This window comes from Toxorhynchites rutilus, chromosome 3, assembly GCF_029784135.1.
Source record: "Toxorhynchites rutilus septentrionalis strain SRP chromosome 3, ASM2978413v1, whole genome shotgun sequence".
Taxonomy (NCBI): domain Eukaryota; kingdom Metazoa; phylum Arthropoda; class Insecta; order Diptera; family Culicidae; genus Toxorhynchites; species Toxorhynchites rutilus.
The window spans coordinates 120,486,131-120,503,158 of record NC_073746.1 but is presented as its reverse complement, the minus strand read 5'-3'; the positions used below and the strand labels follow the sequence as shown (position 1 = coordinate 120,503,158).

General features: G+C 38.1%; 1 protein-coding gene across 2 annotated transcripts in view; it reads right to left on the bottom strand.

Moving 5' to 3' along the window:
* Positions 1-835: 835 nt before the first annotated feature.
* Positions 836-17,028, bottom strand: part of LOC129777124 (uncharacterized) — a 30,328-nt gene continuing 14,135 nt past the window's right edge. Inside the window, exons 1-4 of one of the 2 annotated variants that reach the window (XM_055783201.1) lie at positions 3,241-3,377; positions 2,578-3,090; positions 1,694-2,227; positions 836-1,634 (exon numbers count right to left, since the gene is read on the bottom strand). In XM_055783201.1, coding sequence (XP_055639176.1) covers positions 1,215-1,634; positions 1,694-2,227; positions 2,578-3,090; positions 3,241-3,267 — 1,494 coding nt within the window. In that variant the 5' untranslated portion in view covers positions 3,268-3,377 and the 3' untranslated portion in view covers positions 836-1,214. Of the gene's footprint in view, positions 1,635-1,693; positions 2,228-2,577; positions 3,091-3,240; positions 3,378-17,028 lie in introns of those variants that run through there. The other variant, XM_055783202.1, reaches the window with a different exon arrangement.

The following is a 17,028-nucleotide window of genomic DNA, read 5'->3' as shown; positions in this document are numbered from 1 at the left end:
TCACTTTTAAACTGTGCAAACCACGTCTTACGCGTTCGCTCAGTTGGAGCATGGTCACTATAAACTTCCACCAAAATACGACGACTTTCCTCAGCTTTTTTCTTCATATTGAAGTAATGAAATAACACTCCCCGCAAAAACACTCTCCTTGGTACGAAATTCGACACATTCTAAGTGGCAAAAAACTATGTTGTTTACGCTTCTACGCGCAATGACAGTAGCTTTCCAACGAATGTCTGGAAATTTGATTCACTGGAATAATAATCAAGTTACGCAATCTGTTGTAAAATCAAAGAAACTTACCGGTATACCTAATAGATAGAATGTATTTTAGGTCCACACTGTGAACCTGCATCGTTGCAAAGGTTTTAGATATAGCCACTCTATGCATTATTAGATGTTCAAAAGAAATGGCTTTTTTCATTGGACTATATTTGGTGATAACTATCAAGTTTTCCTACTAATAACTATCTGGTCTTCTCACATAATCTACTTCCTAGTATAAAGGTAAGTTATAAAGAAATAAGGTGATTGGCGACAGATTAAAAACCAGGTTAAATTTTCAACTAGGTAGACTCCATGAACTATGATCGATTGTGCCACAGAAGTAGAACGAACGAAGCAGGGTTCAGAACGCAGCCAACGTTTGGACTCTGTTTTGTTGAAATTGATTGGATCCGAATAATTCAGCACTTTCAATAAGGCAGATATAATATATATAATAATTGAAATTCGATTGCTCTCGAATCTACATTCAGGCGCATTATCAACGCTATAATTATTTCAATATACACGATAAACGAGAGATGAGTAATTTTCAATAACCTTTTATTTCATGAGAAAATCATAAAATTAACAAACATACAGTCGTACAGAATGGGTGTAAGGAATGGCGGATGTGAATCTACTAGCATACGGCTCCATCGTCAGGAGCCAGTATGTAGCTCTTACGATGTGATGTCACAATAATTAAGTTTGATATGGAAAACGTGCTGCGATGAAGATGAGCATTATTGATGTAACAATGTAAACTCAACATTCACTTTTCATTTCGCTTAGTTTAGTCTTTTTCACTCCGTGTTACAATTTCTCAAACTCGGGCGCTCTTATACAATATTTAAATACTGAGTAAATCTAGTTAATAACTAGATGACTTTGTGTACAAGGCAACTAAAGTAAAGATATTATCTAGATCTAGAGCTATCGTGAATGAGTTAGGAGATTGGAAACCGAAAATCAGATTTGTTCTCGGTGGTGTCTGTTTTCACCACGGCAGGTGTAATATTCGTCGCAGCCTCCGGTGCTGCTTCGACAGATTTGGGCTGACCAGAGGCGGTTTCACTACGTTTGAAAACTGCCTTCGACCCTGCTGCATCCTTCCGATCCCAACCGTGTTCTACCTCGTGGTGATGATCGTGGTGATCAGGCGAAGGGAACCACTCAGAGATCCATACAGGTTTCCAAATCTGCTTCCACGCGGGTACCCAAATCTCTTTCCAATCTGGCACCCAAATCTGCTTCCATGCTTCCTTCCACTCGAGCTTCTTGTCTGGTACCCAAATCAATTTTTTGCTTGGCTTCCATGTCTGAACCCACGCCGCTTTCCATTCCAGTTTCTTCTCTGGAACCCAAACCTGTAGGACGAAATACGGATTCAGAGATAATCGTTAGAATACGTTGCATCATTTCCAACCTGTTTTTTCTCGGTCCGCCAAACTTGCTTCCAAGCTTCTTTCCACGCTAGTTTCTTGTCGTCAACCCAAACTTGTTTCTTCGCTGTGTTCCAAATCTGCTTCCAGGCAGCCTTCCATTCCAGCTTCTTATCGGTTCGCCAAATTTGTTTCTGCTCCGTCTTCCAGATCTGCTTCCAGGCCGATTTCCACACCAACTTCTTTTTCCACAAATCGTGGCTAGTGTACTCCCAGCCTTCATGGTCCTTGCCAAGATACTTCTCTCCGGGAATTCCTACCTTCACCCATGCTGGGTACCAGTACTGTTTCCACGCCGGCACCTGGATGTCTTTCCAGTCGGGTACTTGGATTTCCTTCCAAACAGGCTTCCAGATTTGTTTCCATGCGGGAACTTGGATCTCTTTCCAGGCAGGAACTTTCGTCGGGACCCAGATTGGTTTCCAGATTTTCTTCCAATCGGGTACTTGAATTTCCTTCCACGCGGGAACCTGAATTTCGTTCCATACCGGTTTCCAGATCTGTTTCCAGGCTGGTATCTGTAGAAGTTGTAATAGAGGGTTTTTATTTTGTCATAAAAACTTGAGTGATTTTTTGCTTCAGTCACGGTCCCTGTCTTGTGATGCAGCAACAATATTCTCTACGCATGTACCTTGAACTATGTCCATATGAATTGAAATGAAAATGTAATTTTCGACACCCAATCGTTCTATTTTATTATTAGGATTAGAATAAATAACGTTGAGGCTTCTTACCCGTCGACATCAATAATACCTACTGATCAATGTTTTGAACTGTGCAACTTCGTCCTTATGTTTTACCGTCTAATGAATATGAAGGTCCTGTCGCAATACAATTTTGACATCCAGCTTTCCAAGTCTAATCATACCTGAATATCCTTCCAAACAGGAATCTGCGTTGGTACCCAAATGGGTTTCCAGATTTTCTTCCAATCGGGCTTCCAGATCTGCTTCTTGGCTGGTTTCCAAATCTTTTTCCAGTCGGGTTTCCAGATCAGTTTTTTCTTCCAGTATCCCGGATCGTGGTGATCCTCTTCATGGTGGTGGTGGTGGTGGTGATCATGAAGATGATCATCGACCAAAGGCACTCCAATTGGTTCTACATGGTGTTGCTCTACCAGAGCTTGCTGGTGTACAAATTGATGATCTACAAATTGCTGTCCTACGAATTGCTGCTCTACGACAGGTTGTTCCGGTTGGTGGTGTTGATGCTCGTCGAAGGTGACAGGCACAGCGGGCGCTGGATACTCGTATCCGGATCTCTTCTGGACACCAACCGTCTGCTCTTGGGTATTGCTATTTCGGGTTTCTTCAGCTTTCTGGTCGATAATGGCTTTAGCACTTGCTGAGGCTATAATGTAAAGTATTATGCCAAGGGTGACCTGTATTGAATAAAGGAAAAAACAGTTCTACATTAAAAAGTTACCATAGGAGTCAGAACTGTACAATAAATAGTACACGTACGAGATTTGATCAAAAAGAAACGAGATGTATTCGTGCTTCTAAAACAGTATAGTGCTTGAGACACGTACTTGTTTTATTTCGCCCTTAGGGGGCATAATGCAGACCAAGCGTAATTTGAAAAATCGTCTGTGTTGTCACGAGTCGCTGGAGAAATAGCGGTCCACTACGACAGTTTTCCCAAGTGCAAGAGTGAATAAATATTTTGCCGGATCATTTTTGTTATGCTAAATGTAGCCTCCTAGTTCATAAAGGATTTCTTTTTGCTATTCTTCGCTATAGCCTGCCCTCATACATCCCATCAATTTCCCGGATTATACGTTTTTCTTAAAAACCATACACATTAAAGCTTATCGTGATTTATAATGCTACGCTTACAATAGAAAAGGAAATGATTATAGCTGCTATTTGAAGCTACCGCAAGCCGGCTGTAATCTTCTCTCTATCACGAAATGGTGTTGTATTGTTGTAGTGTCCCAGTAACGTGTCAATAATGACTGCATCAACACATTGTCGAGGTGAGAAAAACAGAAGCAACAAACAATCACTATGAAATGGATCTTTACGATTTATACCAACTGATTATCTTCTCAGTCATGCCTCATGCCTGTGTGTGGTAGAGATAGCGTTTAGCGTGTTTCTTCGAAGTAAAGCATACATATTTTGCTATAACTAACGCCCACCCATCAGCGGAAAGCATGAATTGTATGTAATTGGACATGAATAATCACCATGTGGGGGCTCTTTCTACCTGAGGCTGAAATGGGCTCCATTGTTGATAGCACATACACCCGTCAAAGTGAACAATCGGGATCTACGCTTCACCAATTAATCGAATCAGACTACTCGCTCAAGATTATGTAAGAGCCAATTAAATCAGGGTAGGTGTGGTGAATAATCGCTTAACACTGACGTGAACATCCATGAAATGAGTTTTCATAAAGCCTTTTAAATTTTGGACGTATCGTTATTGTAAATGCTGCTGTGGCTTAGTAGGAGGAAGACGATTTTATTCAGCTAAAAATCGGTTTCCTTATTGACATTATTGAGTTCATTATTATATGATCCGAATAATGTTTAACGGACAAAACTTAACACAGCGGAACATAGTAATATCTTCGTTTAAATCTTTTTCTAGCTTTTTTGGAAACATATATATATTTGAATTTTTTAGACGGTCAAAGGTAATCAAAGACTAACAATTTCAATTAGAGGTGGTTTAGGAATATTTAATATTAAAATCGTATTTAGCTCCAAGATGATCATTTATCAGCGCTTCGCGATTAACGAAATCTTATCTATACCCTTCCTGGATTGTGTCATATATGATCGATTATCGTGCTCAATGAAGCAAACAGCCTGAAAGTCATCAATAACTAGGACTAATAGCAACCTAGCAAGGTTTGTGAGAACTCTGATTTTTCAAAGATGCGAGGCTGTGTTTACGACAATGGAAAGTGGAAAACCGCAAAAAAGTGGAAAAACCGCAGAGGATATGTAGAAGCAAACGGAATAATGATTTTCAAGCCAAGGAATAATTTCTCATGTACAACTATTCATTAACACGTTAAGCCCCGATTTTGTCCTGCTGCGCTTCCCATTCAGCGCGCATCAAGACCATTTGCACAATATCAGTGTCGGTCCCAGTTCCCAAAATTAATTATTCTATGAATAGAAAATAGCCAGCAATTCGAATAGAAATTAGTTACATTTTGTAAAACTCAGCTCATTTAGTTTTTTGTTAGTCATACGTAGGCGTTTATCGATATCTCGATTTTTAAATTTTTTATGTCTTTTTAAATAGCGATTTTCATTGAAAAGACAAGCTTTGCGCAGTGGCGATATCGTAACCAATGAGTTGAAAATTGAAAAGACAGTTAATTTTTATTCAAATACCCGCCGTTTTGACAATTTTTCTAATTTACAAAAATCGCTACCTAACAATTTAAATAATTCATTTTTATATGCTGTTTTTTTTGCCAGATCGGTCCACTAGATTCTGAGAAAAACGTGCCACTAGCACGTTTTTCTCAGAAATATTCAAATATACCTTAACCCATCACCAAAATGTCCCAACACCCCACTTTAATTAAAGTTTATTCCGGCCTTCCATTTTTATTTTTTTAATTAATTCTTTATTTTTGACACATTCAGCCTCCTGAGCTGGTTCGTCTCAGATTCCGGCCTTCCAGGGGCCCCCCTAAAACATGCATCCTGAGAGACAGATGATAAATTCGAAGGCGTGACCGGAATAAATCGCAGCAAAAAACAACTTTAACAGAAACAACCGCTCAGAAAAGGTGCCATGAATATAAAGCCTCACAGAGAAAAAATGTAATCCATATTTCTAATTTATTCTGGGGTCAATGTAATGGGAGCGAAGTCCCCATTGAGGGTAAGAGGATAAGGAATCGAGGCGGTCCAAGCCTCCAAGATGACGCGAACCGAGTCGACCGCCGACCCGCCGTTGGAAGCGGCGGTCTTCGCACACAAACCTGTGTTACACTGATTGCTCGGTTAATTTGAAACAAAGGATACGATCCTTTAGCAAGGCATACGATTACGTAGTGCATTACGTTTGCCCGGTAAATTACAAGTATTTTGGTTTGGACATTTAGCGCGCAAAATCATAACTCGTATTCTCGTGCACGGTATAACCTAGGGATTGCACTATCGTGTCAAAATTTCAATAACCGGTTATTCGGTAATGAAAATTTCTTTACCGGTAAAAAGATACTTTGAAATCAACCATTTTCTTGAAGAAACCTTCAAGGAAAGTATTTTTTGATAGTGATTAGTTTACAATAAAACATTTTGCAAGTTTTTGCTAATTAGCTTGATTGTTAAAGTAATAATTAGGAACACAAATAATGTCTATTTTGTCGTCTTCTGATCTAGATCGGATCTAATGAACGAAATTTCCAGAAGGGAAAAACGCAAGTTCAGAGTTCAATAATTGAAATGAATACTATAACTCTTAGACTATGTTTTATCCTGATCGGTGTAGTCCATGAGTGCTGAAAAATGGTGTTCCTAAACCGACCTCCTCATGATCCCGGCCTTCGATTTTTTTTACCGCGATTCTACTCCCAATTTCCCGAAAATAACATATACCCCTAATTATATAGGTAATGTATGAAAATAACTGCCGAGCGGAAAAATTATATAGTCTTGTTTTGACTTCCGGTTTGCTGTTAATGGCTCTAAATGACCAACAATGATGGATACCCCCACGATATGGGTATTAGGTGAAAGGACTATAACAGCGGATTTCAAATATCGTATTCCGATGCCATTTTGGAATAGAACATGGTGGCTTCCGATTAGTTGCAAACGGCACTAGTGGACCGGAAATGAAGTTGAAGGAGTTGAGTTAGACAAGAGTTAAATCGAGACAAAGAAAGTTCTAGTGCAGAATGGCGGTAGTAAAAGAACACATGCACAAACGGAACCGGAACCGAAATCAGAACCAGAAACGAAAACGGAAACGGAACCAGAAACGAAACCGAAACCGGAAACAGAATCGGATACGGAAACACTGACTTTTTTTCAATTAACGGCATGCCGAGTACTACAAGTAACGAGTACATTCAATTTATCAATTTATATATAGTTTTGTGATTTTTCGACATCTACAAGCATATTCAACTCATTTTCCGCACAGGTCAAACTTTTTACAAACTAATAAAGGCAAATATTATTTATGGTGTAAAAATTGAAATAACCGAAATTACCTGTTATTGATTGTAAAATTACCGGTAATTCGGTTATAAAAAATGACCCAGTATTACCGGTAAAACCGGTAACGGTGAAACCGGTTAACAATCCCTAGTATCACCCAAGGCGCCTACATATACATTTATACAAGCCCCTTGGTATCACCGAACGTCTTATACCCATATTTTTTCCCGCGCCACAAAATTTCTAGCCTACTACACTTTTTCTGATTATTTAAATTTTCATAAAAACAAATCGAAAAAAATATACTGAAAAATATTTGTTTTGAAATTGTTTTTTTCAAAACGTTTTTTTTAAATTCTCAAAAAAATATAAAAATAGCCAATACAATAAGTAAAAAGTTATTCATACAGTAGAAGACGGAAACCTTTAAGTGGAAAACAGTTTTTCTAACTTTTTCAGGTTTTCTTAAAAAAAATTACAACTTATCCTAATTTTGGTTAAATCGGATATAGTGTATCCGGCAAATCTTAATGCTAATGTTTAAATATGGGCTTTTGTCAAATTGTCAACATTCTACGTTCTACATAGTTATTGTAATATTAGGTTGGGGAAGAAGAAATCCATTAATTTCTCGGTAGATGGCTGTAGTGATCGATATCTCGTACAGTACCGATCAAACAATTTCATGTTTATACTCGTTGTCAAAAGGTGAAAACGTAGCCTGGCTTACTATTGTAAATGTTGTTTTTGTTACCGATACCATCCTAATTTCGTGCAGGCATTTTTGATGTTGAAGATTCACCTCGCACAGGCAGAACCGCTTGCGAAAATGTCGATGAAATCACAAAAATAATCGAAGTTTATCTGCATGACATTAGTCGTAGATTGCCCAGGAGCTAAAGATCGACCATAAAACAGTTTCAAACCATTTGCGAAAGCTGGATTCACAAAGAAGCTTGATGCTTAGGTGCAACACCGATTAACACCGAAAAACACGATGGATCGAATTTCCATCTGCGAAGCCTTGGCCAAACGGCATTAAATCGACCAATTTCTTCAACGGATAGTGACTGGGGATGAGAAACGGGTCACATGTGACCACATTGTGAGAAAACACTCGTGATCAAAGCGTGGTGGAGCAGCACAAACGATAACCTAAGGTATTTGGTGAGACTAGAAAGTAATCACTTATTATTAGTTGCTTTCCGTATGGCCAAACACAAAATTCAGATCTCGACAGTTAACAACTGGACCGTTTGAAGTTAGAGATTGACCAGAAGCGACCAGAACAGAAGAAGTGTTGTATTCCATCAGGACAACGCAAGACTACACACGTCCGTAGTGACTCGCCAGAAACTTCAGGAGCTCCATCAAGTTTTAATGCACCATGCGATTGCCACCTTTTTCTCGCGTTGAAAAACTTCCTGAATGTTAAAAAATTGGGATCAAAAAAAGATTGTGAAAATAGATTATTAGAGTTTTTCGCCAATAAAAACCAAGACTTCTATGAGAGAGGCATTATGAAGCTATCTTTGAAATGACTACAAATTTGATTGCTCAACGAAAACCCCTCGTAGTATGCAGTCAGAGGGGACCACATGTGAGCCGTGCAATCATATTCATGCCTGTAGTAGATGACAAAGACTATTATGCTGAACACAACCAAATGTTTACGCAGTTCCAACCTCACACCCCTTCTCACTCTAATTTTCATAACAGAATTGCTCACTTTGACTCACAATTGTTAATTGATTGAAAAATACTTCGAAATTGTTAAGTCATCGTGAGCCAAGTCTTAAAAAGTGCTTTATCGGTTCAGTCAGAGTGGACCATGAATGAATTGGAAGCCAAATAACTGCCTGTTTTGGAATGAATTCAAGTTTTTCATACATATTATCATACGTTACAGTATTATCAGAGAGTAGCCAAAATTTCAGGGAACAATATTGAACGAAAAAAAGTAATACTTCGAAAACTTCAAGTTCGTTATTCTAGAAATCATAAAAATGTCTCATGGTACGTTCTGATTTAACACCGTCCAAATATGTTACGATTTAAAAATTAGTAGTAATCTTACAATGAAAACATAAAAAAGTTGTTGATTTTAATTTTGAAATAACAAATTCTGTGCAATTTATTTTGAATAGGTTTGTTATTTTGTTATAAAAAATGAAACAATTTCGTACATTTCATTTTGACATTTTGACTAAAATTTTTTAGGTCTCATAGTTTATATGTTAGATTCTTAGTAATTATGAGTTACTAATTTTTGGTCAGAGAATGAATTGTAGAATTGTTTATGCTTTCATTTGTAAACATCAAAATGAATTAAAACTATATTTTACAGGCTTACATTCATTTTTTCAAAAACGTTAGAAAATAATATGAATAGTCCATATAATAACCAACAATAAAACACCCATACATCGGAAGAAGTGGCCACTTCAACAGGAAAAATAGTTTTTCAAACAATAAGTTTTTCGTGTTTTTTTTAGATACAGCTCATCCAAATTTGGTTTAAAGTCAAGATAGCAATAGAGTGTATACGACAAAAAGTAGTCTATTTTTTTAAGTTTAAAGTATGCAAAATTGTCTCAATGTTTGTTTGTCATACAGGTTTGAAACTTTTTTTTTGTCTAATTGATTCCAGATGCCGCGGAATTACAGAAAGGATGGACAAGCAACGTCGAAGGAGGAGCTTGAAAGAGGAACGAAGGCTATCAAGGACGGATTTTCTTTGTACAAAGCATCGAAAGTGTTTGAAAATGATCGAACAGCACCGAAGAGATTCATGCAAAATTCGTTGGCTGCGTCCGAAGAATCACCTAGAACCGTTTTTTCATCTAAGCAGGAACTGAAAATGATCAATCATATTCCCGACCTACAAAATCAGCTAACAGGCGATACAGCGATTAAAGCGTTCTTGCAACTTTCCGATACCATTTTTATAGCACTCTTTCGGGTTTTCCTCAAAATATGCCTCAGTTTCGGCAATCACTTCATCATTAGTCTTAATTTTTTACCCAGCGAGCATTCTCTTCAGGTCTGCAAACAGAACATAGTCTCTGGGGGCCCGATCTGGAGAATACAGTGGATGCGGGAGCAATTCGAAGCCCAATTCATGCAATTTTCCCATCGTTTTCATTGATTTGTGGTGTTCTCCATTTTTTTTTTCACAATAACAAAAGTTGCTCCACTCTCAATGCTGTAAACTCACGAACTAATCGACCGATTGCTGTAAAAATTTGACACGTATCCATTGAAAGATGGTGCCTTGTGATAGTCAAGTAGAGGCGCCATCTAGACGTCAACCATATGAACTTTTCAGCCCAACTCTTATATGGTATTGACGTCACATGATATCCGGGCAATGGCATTTGAATTGGCGGAAAAAAATAAATTTACTCTCCGTTCAATCTCAAATCTCGCTTAGACGGACGATATTGATTTGTCGAATTCATGAAGTGCCTAAAATATCACATTCAAAAATAATTATCACCGAATATCTAGGGTATGCTACAAGTTGGGTAACGTCGTCCTTTTGACCATAAAATTTAGTTGCTGAAAAAGGAATTGCATGGCATCAATGCAATTTTTGTGGTCTGGCTTCTAGCCAAGACACCTGGTATCGAACCCAGAACACATCTACTGATGGAAATATTCTCCTGAATTACTTCAAATAAACATAAATATGTTTTAAACTTGATATAATGATTGAATATTATTGATCGAGAGAAAACAAGTGTAGCTCAGTGTGCAATGTGACCTTTTCTATTTAGAGCATATTAGGTGATTTGCAGAACTAGCAGAACAATCAAATGTTGACCAATCAAGCATTTCCCGATGTTTAAGAGCCATAAGAAAAATACTGAAGGCTAGAAGATCATGTGGAACCGAATTTGATCATCAGATAACAAAGCATTTGCGAATTTTTATTTGTAAGGTACAAGTGCAAGTCATTCCTGCATCGGATCGCGACCGGGGATGAACATTGGATTAATTACAAAAGTCATATGTTGACCTCGGCCAACCGGCCACATAGACCCCATGGCCAGTTCGCTTCGGAAAAAAAACAATATTGTGTATTTCATAAGGTCAGCGAGGGGTAATCTGATGCGACCTTTTGAAAACCGTTGAAACTCTTAATAGTGAACGGCACTCAAAACAATTGAATGAATTGAACCGTGCTCTGCTCTCTAAAACGACCGGAATATCAAAACAGTCGACACTAGGTGATTTTTTCTGTAGACAATGCCTTGTCCGTTAGACGCGCTTCTCTTTTGTATCAATCTTGCCAGCAAACAATATCTGCCAAGTTTTTCACGACTTCGAAAACTCCCTTCGGGTCCGAGAAAGACAGCCCAATGTGCCGGTGAGACATTTGTTGACTCGGTTAGATCTTGATTACATGATCGTTTTTGGACGTGAGCGTGAGAAAAAATGGTGAGAAAATGTACAGCTTCTAATGGCCCTCACTTTGAATCACATATTCTAGACCATTCGAGAAATGTAAGTGTGTAATTTTAATGTAAAAATTCATATATACCTAGCATATGAAATTTAAATGTGAGTAAAAGTGGCGGCTATTGATAAAAAATAACTTCAGAGAGCTGTTTTCTGGAAATAAAACTTCGCGAGATAACATTAAGAACCCATTCAAGGTATTCTGCAATCAATTCATCATGATGGTGAGCGTGTCGATTTTGTTTTTGTTCAACGGATATTCATTAACATCTTAACAGTGATTCAAATTAACATAACAACAGTCAAATACAATTCACATGTTTATTATCTCCATCCACGAATCGTGCTTGATGTATTTCCCATCGCACTTTCCTCGCACAGATCACCTTTCTTTATTTTGCAGACAATGATGTCAGCGGTTATGAAAACTCAAACTAATTAACATCCTTTTCGGTGTGTACGAGCTTTACAGCCATTTGCTAATTCAAGATTAAAGAAACAGACCACTTGCATCAGCTCTCTCCAGCCCACTCCAGCTGTTATGCAACTGGTGAGTAAAATAGAAAAGCGTCGACAATATTCGCAAGAAGATAAGGTCCAACAAATCCGGCTCATGATTTTATTTTGTTACACCGTTCGCTCTGATTGCGCTCTGATCATTTGCATCATCAGGTGAGAAGTAGGTCATCGGAGGGAGTTGACCTCGCAGTGCGTTTATGCGATACTAATTTCCAGACCTTGAGGTATTACCGCGAATTTTTCGGTAAAAACGGTTTTACGCTGAAAAAAAAAACAAAACATTGTGTATCGAGCACCGGCAAACCGGTTTACGGTCGGCCAGTAGCTCTCGCGTTCACTCATTTCTCCGGGTTATCCAATACTGTCTCTGTTCGGCGGCTATACCCTGGCATGTTCCATAACGCGAAACCACCTTCCGTTAAATGTTCGATCACGACTCCGAGAGCGCGGCGCCTGTTTGTGCCTACTCAATTTCATTGACAAGTTGTTGGCGTTTTTTTTCCGAGCTCGTGAAGACAGGTTTTTTCTTCAACTACGCGAAGTAAGTATTACATAATATTGTCGGTGAAGATTCGAGTGGTATTTTTTGGTATGGGGAGAAATGTGTCTATAGTTCAGCTGGTCAATGTTCGATTTTTGTGCATGAGTCAGATCCGTCAGTCGGTCACTGCTGAAACGGATTGAAATGATCGTGGGTTTGGAAGGATATTGAGGCGCTATTATTCGACCAATTTGTGAACTAGAGTTACAACACTGGGCAAACATAGCTTCAGACGCATATAGTCAAGTACGGAAGAGAGCAGATAAAATAATGCATCATTTGCATCTTTAGCGCAGGAGTGCTAATTCATTCGTTCGAATTGTTCACACTTACTGAACGTACGTTATGCAAATACACACTCAGCGGCCTACACAGGTAAGTTGAAGTGAACGAAAGTGAAATTTGTATCCAATCGACTAGCGTAATCTTTACAGCTGAATGCAATTTCTCGTACATCGAAACGAATGTCGATCAATAGATGCATGATATAGAATAGTTCACAGCACGGATAATTGAGCATTACGTAACGGTGATAATCTATCTTCCTGTATTTCTCACACCTATCGTCTATGTAATAGAAACAAGACGTTGTAGTCGGCTTATAGACTCTGATTACGATCATACTGCATAACAACTTTGCTATTTTCCCACAGCAAAAAAGATAGGAACATCAACCCTGAGTTCGGGCGCTGGTAATGATCGCAGAGCCGAACCCTGCTATCACGATATCGAAAATACATTGTCGGCATTTCCAAAATTTTAACTGTGCGCTAAGCAAAGGTACCTTGTATTTGACTAGCACGACCGAAGGCGACTATAAGTGATAGAATTTCCTCCCTTAAAACATCGTTAACAAAATATAAAATCGATTCTGGACACAAGAGAATAATCTTGAGAATAATAGTTGTTTGATACGGAAAGTATATATTCATTAATAATTTTTATTTTTAAAATGGGTTTATTCCACCTGAAAAACCATTACCAGTTTCGCTTCGCGCCAACGGTACGCTAAGCTTAATGACGTCAACGCGATTGGCCAGTACTGTTTCTGTACCAGCAAATCGTACTCTAATTTGTTATTGTTGTTTTGACTTTGCTGCTTTCTATTTCATTCATCATCTCGGTTCAAGTTTAGGGTCAAATGCAACGACTGTCTTTTTGTGGGAATGAGAATCTATGATTTTATCCAATTCATTCATTTCCTCTTACTTCGAACACAATCGGCAAACTGATGAAAACCACACATGTTTATAAACTCTTAACCAAACGTATCTCTATGGAAATAAATTAAGTTTTCCACTATACCTGCTATTTAAGTAAGTTCGCGTTCCTATTTCACTATGCAGAGCTAATGGCATTTATGTGAAGTGTGATGATACCTTCACTGCCAATGCAGTTTACCTGAGTGAATTATGCTTTCGCCTTAGTCTGTACCATTAATATCATAGACGGATCTACTGTTCACAGAGTGTTCGCTATAGCTTCAAGTTTAATGACGATCGTTAGGTAGAAGGTTCCGTAAACAAGTAACGTGAAAGGTATTTGCAATCAACATGGAAGGTCACGTGGAACGACTTTGCATGGACGTCATTGAATAAGTCTTATTCAGGTACTCCTGAATGGGATGGTTTCTGTTTTGTCTACAATGTGATCATAACATTTGGTTCTTCCCCTATTTTGTTTTATCTTCCCTAAGCCATGAGGTAATTTCGAGATACTTGTTATATTCCTACAGATTGTTGCGAACTCATTTTCAATAAATATAATACTCAGGATTAAAATAGATATGCACTCTATGATTACTTGTGTAATTGCGGTGGCTTCACATTTCATAAGCGATTACCGTCGATGGGGGTGAGAAAGAGTCATGGGGGTGAGATTGACAAATATTGCGAATATTTTCGAAAACTGTGAATCGACAGGTTATAGGGGACATATTTTCACTTCTTCCAATGTATAATAATTAACTGTGTTATTGTTTCATAATTCATCAAAGTTTTTCTCGTTTTTGGCCCATTCTCATATCAATTCATTCGATTCTGGACTGCGTTACCGCATTCTGGTATCTCGCTAGATCTTGCTTCCTCGTGGGCTCTTTAGCCCCGTTATTATTTAGTTATTATTATAAGTTATTGACGTAGGATTACGTCTTTCGGGAACATATTGGGGTACAAATTGAAAATCGAAAATCGAGCACATCGTGAAAATTGTCCAATTTCAAACGCCTATTGCTCAGTCATTCAATGTTGGATTGATGAAATTTTTGCGTCAGTCGATTTCGGCACTCCATAACAATGTTTTATATTGAAGAAAATAATATATGTCATAAAACTAACTATCGAACAATTGAAAAATCTCAACCCCTATCCTAACGGAAATACCCACTTGTGATTGGTCGAAATTGATGACACATGCGGCGGATCCCTAACAGAGACATCAAAACCAAGCTGCCTGGGGGAAATCGACATTGCAAATTCATGAAAGTAGGGGGAGCTTTTGATCCTACCGAAATGTGTTCCCTAACAGAGACATCAAAACCAAGCTGCCTGGGGGAAATCGGCATTGCAAATATATGCATGTCGGGGGCAATACAAAAGCAAGTAAGGTGGGTGATACGATTAATTCTAGCAAATAAAATTTGAATTTGGAACTTTAATGTTGGTTGCTTCGTGAAATTTCATATCAATGACCGATCGTGTATTGTGAATAATTTAGCACAAGTTTAGGTGTAAAATTGTATATGGTAGCAGTTGTGTTAATAATGACTTGATTTATGAAACAATTTATTTCAATTTTCATAAATAAAACCAAGGTGTGTTCCCGCTCGAGAACGGGTCGTTTGGTTTAAGCTGTCTGTTATGTTGTGTTCATTTTCACCCAAGGAACATTTAACGGCGAGAAAAATTGGAAAGGTGAAGAAATAGTGATTTCCCATATGCTCTACATATAGTATTAGGTGTTGTTAGTCTAATTAAAATTCGCATTGGGTTAAATAAACACTCAGAAAGTAAAATTATGAAAGAAAATTACCTTTCCCTATTCAAATATGTTTTCTCTATATCCAAGTAACATGTTTTACTGATGAGAAAATTTGATAATTGTGTTCGGTATTGGTAATTATCTTATATTACATTGGTGAGTTCTTTTTCTTTATTTCATCCATACATATCACAGGAGGCATCTCGTCTAGGATCAAAGAGGGCGGTTTTCATCACATCTCGTTCCACTTCGGTATCTTGTATCTGATACACACCATCCAACGACCATCATCACTAGCTAAACACTGATGGAGTGAACAAACAATACCCAAAAACCAAACAAAACGGCCCTTTTCATGTCCACCAAATCATTATCAAAGAGTTTAACGATGTAATTCTTCAAACATATCCAAAATCAACAGATAGCCTAACGAAATCCTACGTCAACTATGCGGTCGTGTCTCGGACACAACCCTCCTGTGACTTTTATTCTTCCGACGACTTCAGCATTGCATTGTATAGCGAAACTCATTCTCCCAGTTGTCGTAGTTCATGAGTGTAATAAAAGCGAAATGTAGAGAAAAAAGAAGAACTACATATTTTCAACATGTTCGAACCCCACCCCACGAATCTCAAGAACGATGCCCTACAGAATTTTCATCTGTTTCTAATAAAAAGTATCACAACGCTGACAATTGTTGTCAATTTTTTCTCCTATCTCAATTGAATCCAGAGTTCGTTTTAAAATTGAGATTTTCGCCGTTTCGTCCTAATTATTATAGAGTAGACACAGCCAACTTTGAAATGATCCAAATTTAGATGAATGTTGTGGAACTGGATCTGGATTAGCTGGCCGGCCGCCGGCCGTTGACTCGATCCTCGCCTTTTTTTTAACTTGGTACTTATGATGGAAACTACCTAAAATCACAATTTTCATTATAATACTACCAGTTCAAAATACGACTGATTTTTTAAAAGTGCATATCCAAAATCATTGAATTATCTTAAGAAAATCGTAACTCAAAATTCAGATGTCTCATTACAATATACATGCGATTCCAAATGAAAAACATCGTGTAATATTTTCATTTCTATACCGGGGTGTAAAATCAAAGTTTCGAAAACGAAAGCGTTACGCCGGAGTCCGAGATTTTGAGCGTTAATAGCTCCTAAACAACTGAATGAAATGGTATGATAAACACTTCATTCGAAAGATAAAAAGTCTACGCGTTATACACTTATTACTTTTTGATCCAAAAACATGTTTCAATAGTCTTAAAATTGCCTTCAAAACAGGCTATTGAAATCACCAATCGGTATATAAGCGAGCGCCACTCGGAAATCCACTCAGTTCTAATTGAACAGCGATGGGAGCATGGTGTGGCTGTTGTGGTGAAGCTCTTCGTTTATCATGAAAGCGCGGATGAACGGTGTCACCAAGAGCCTGTTTGTGCACCTTAGGCCATCAGGATGAGAGTGATGCCACAAACGGTTCCCCGGGAAGAGATCGGAGCAGCCGCCACACACACACATACACGCGCGGAACTCTTCGTTTGGATGCCATTCAGCATCGAGAAAATTCTGGAAAGATTCAATTGTTGCTGAAAAATAATCTGCCAGTTCTCCTGGGAATTGAAAAATACATTCATGTGAAAGAGTTTATTTTAATGTTTTCT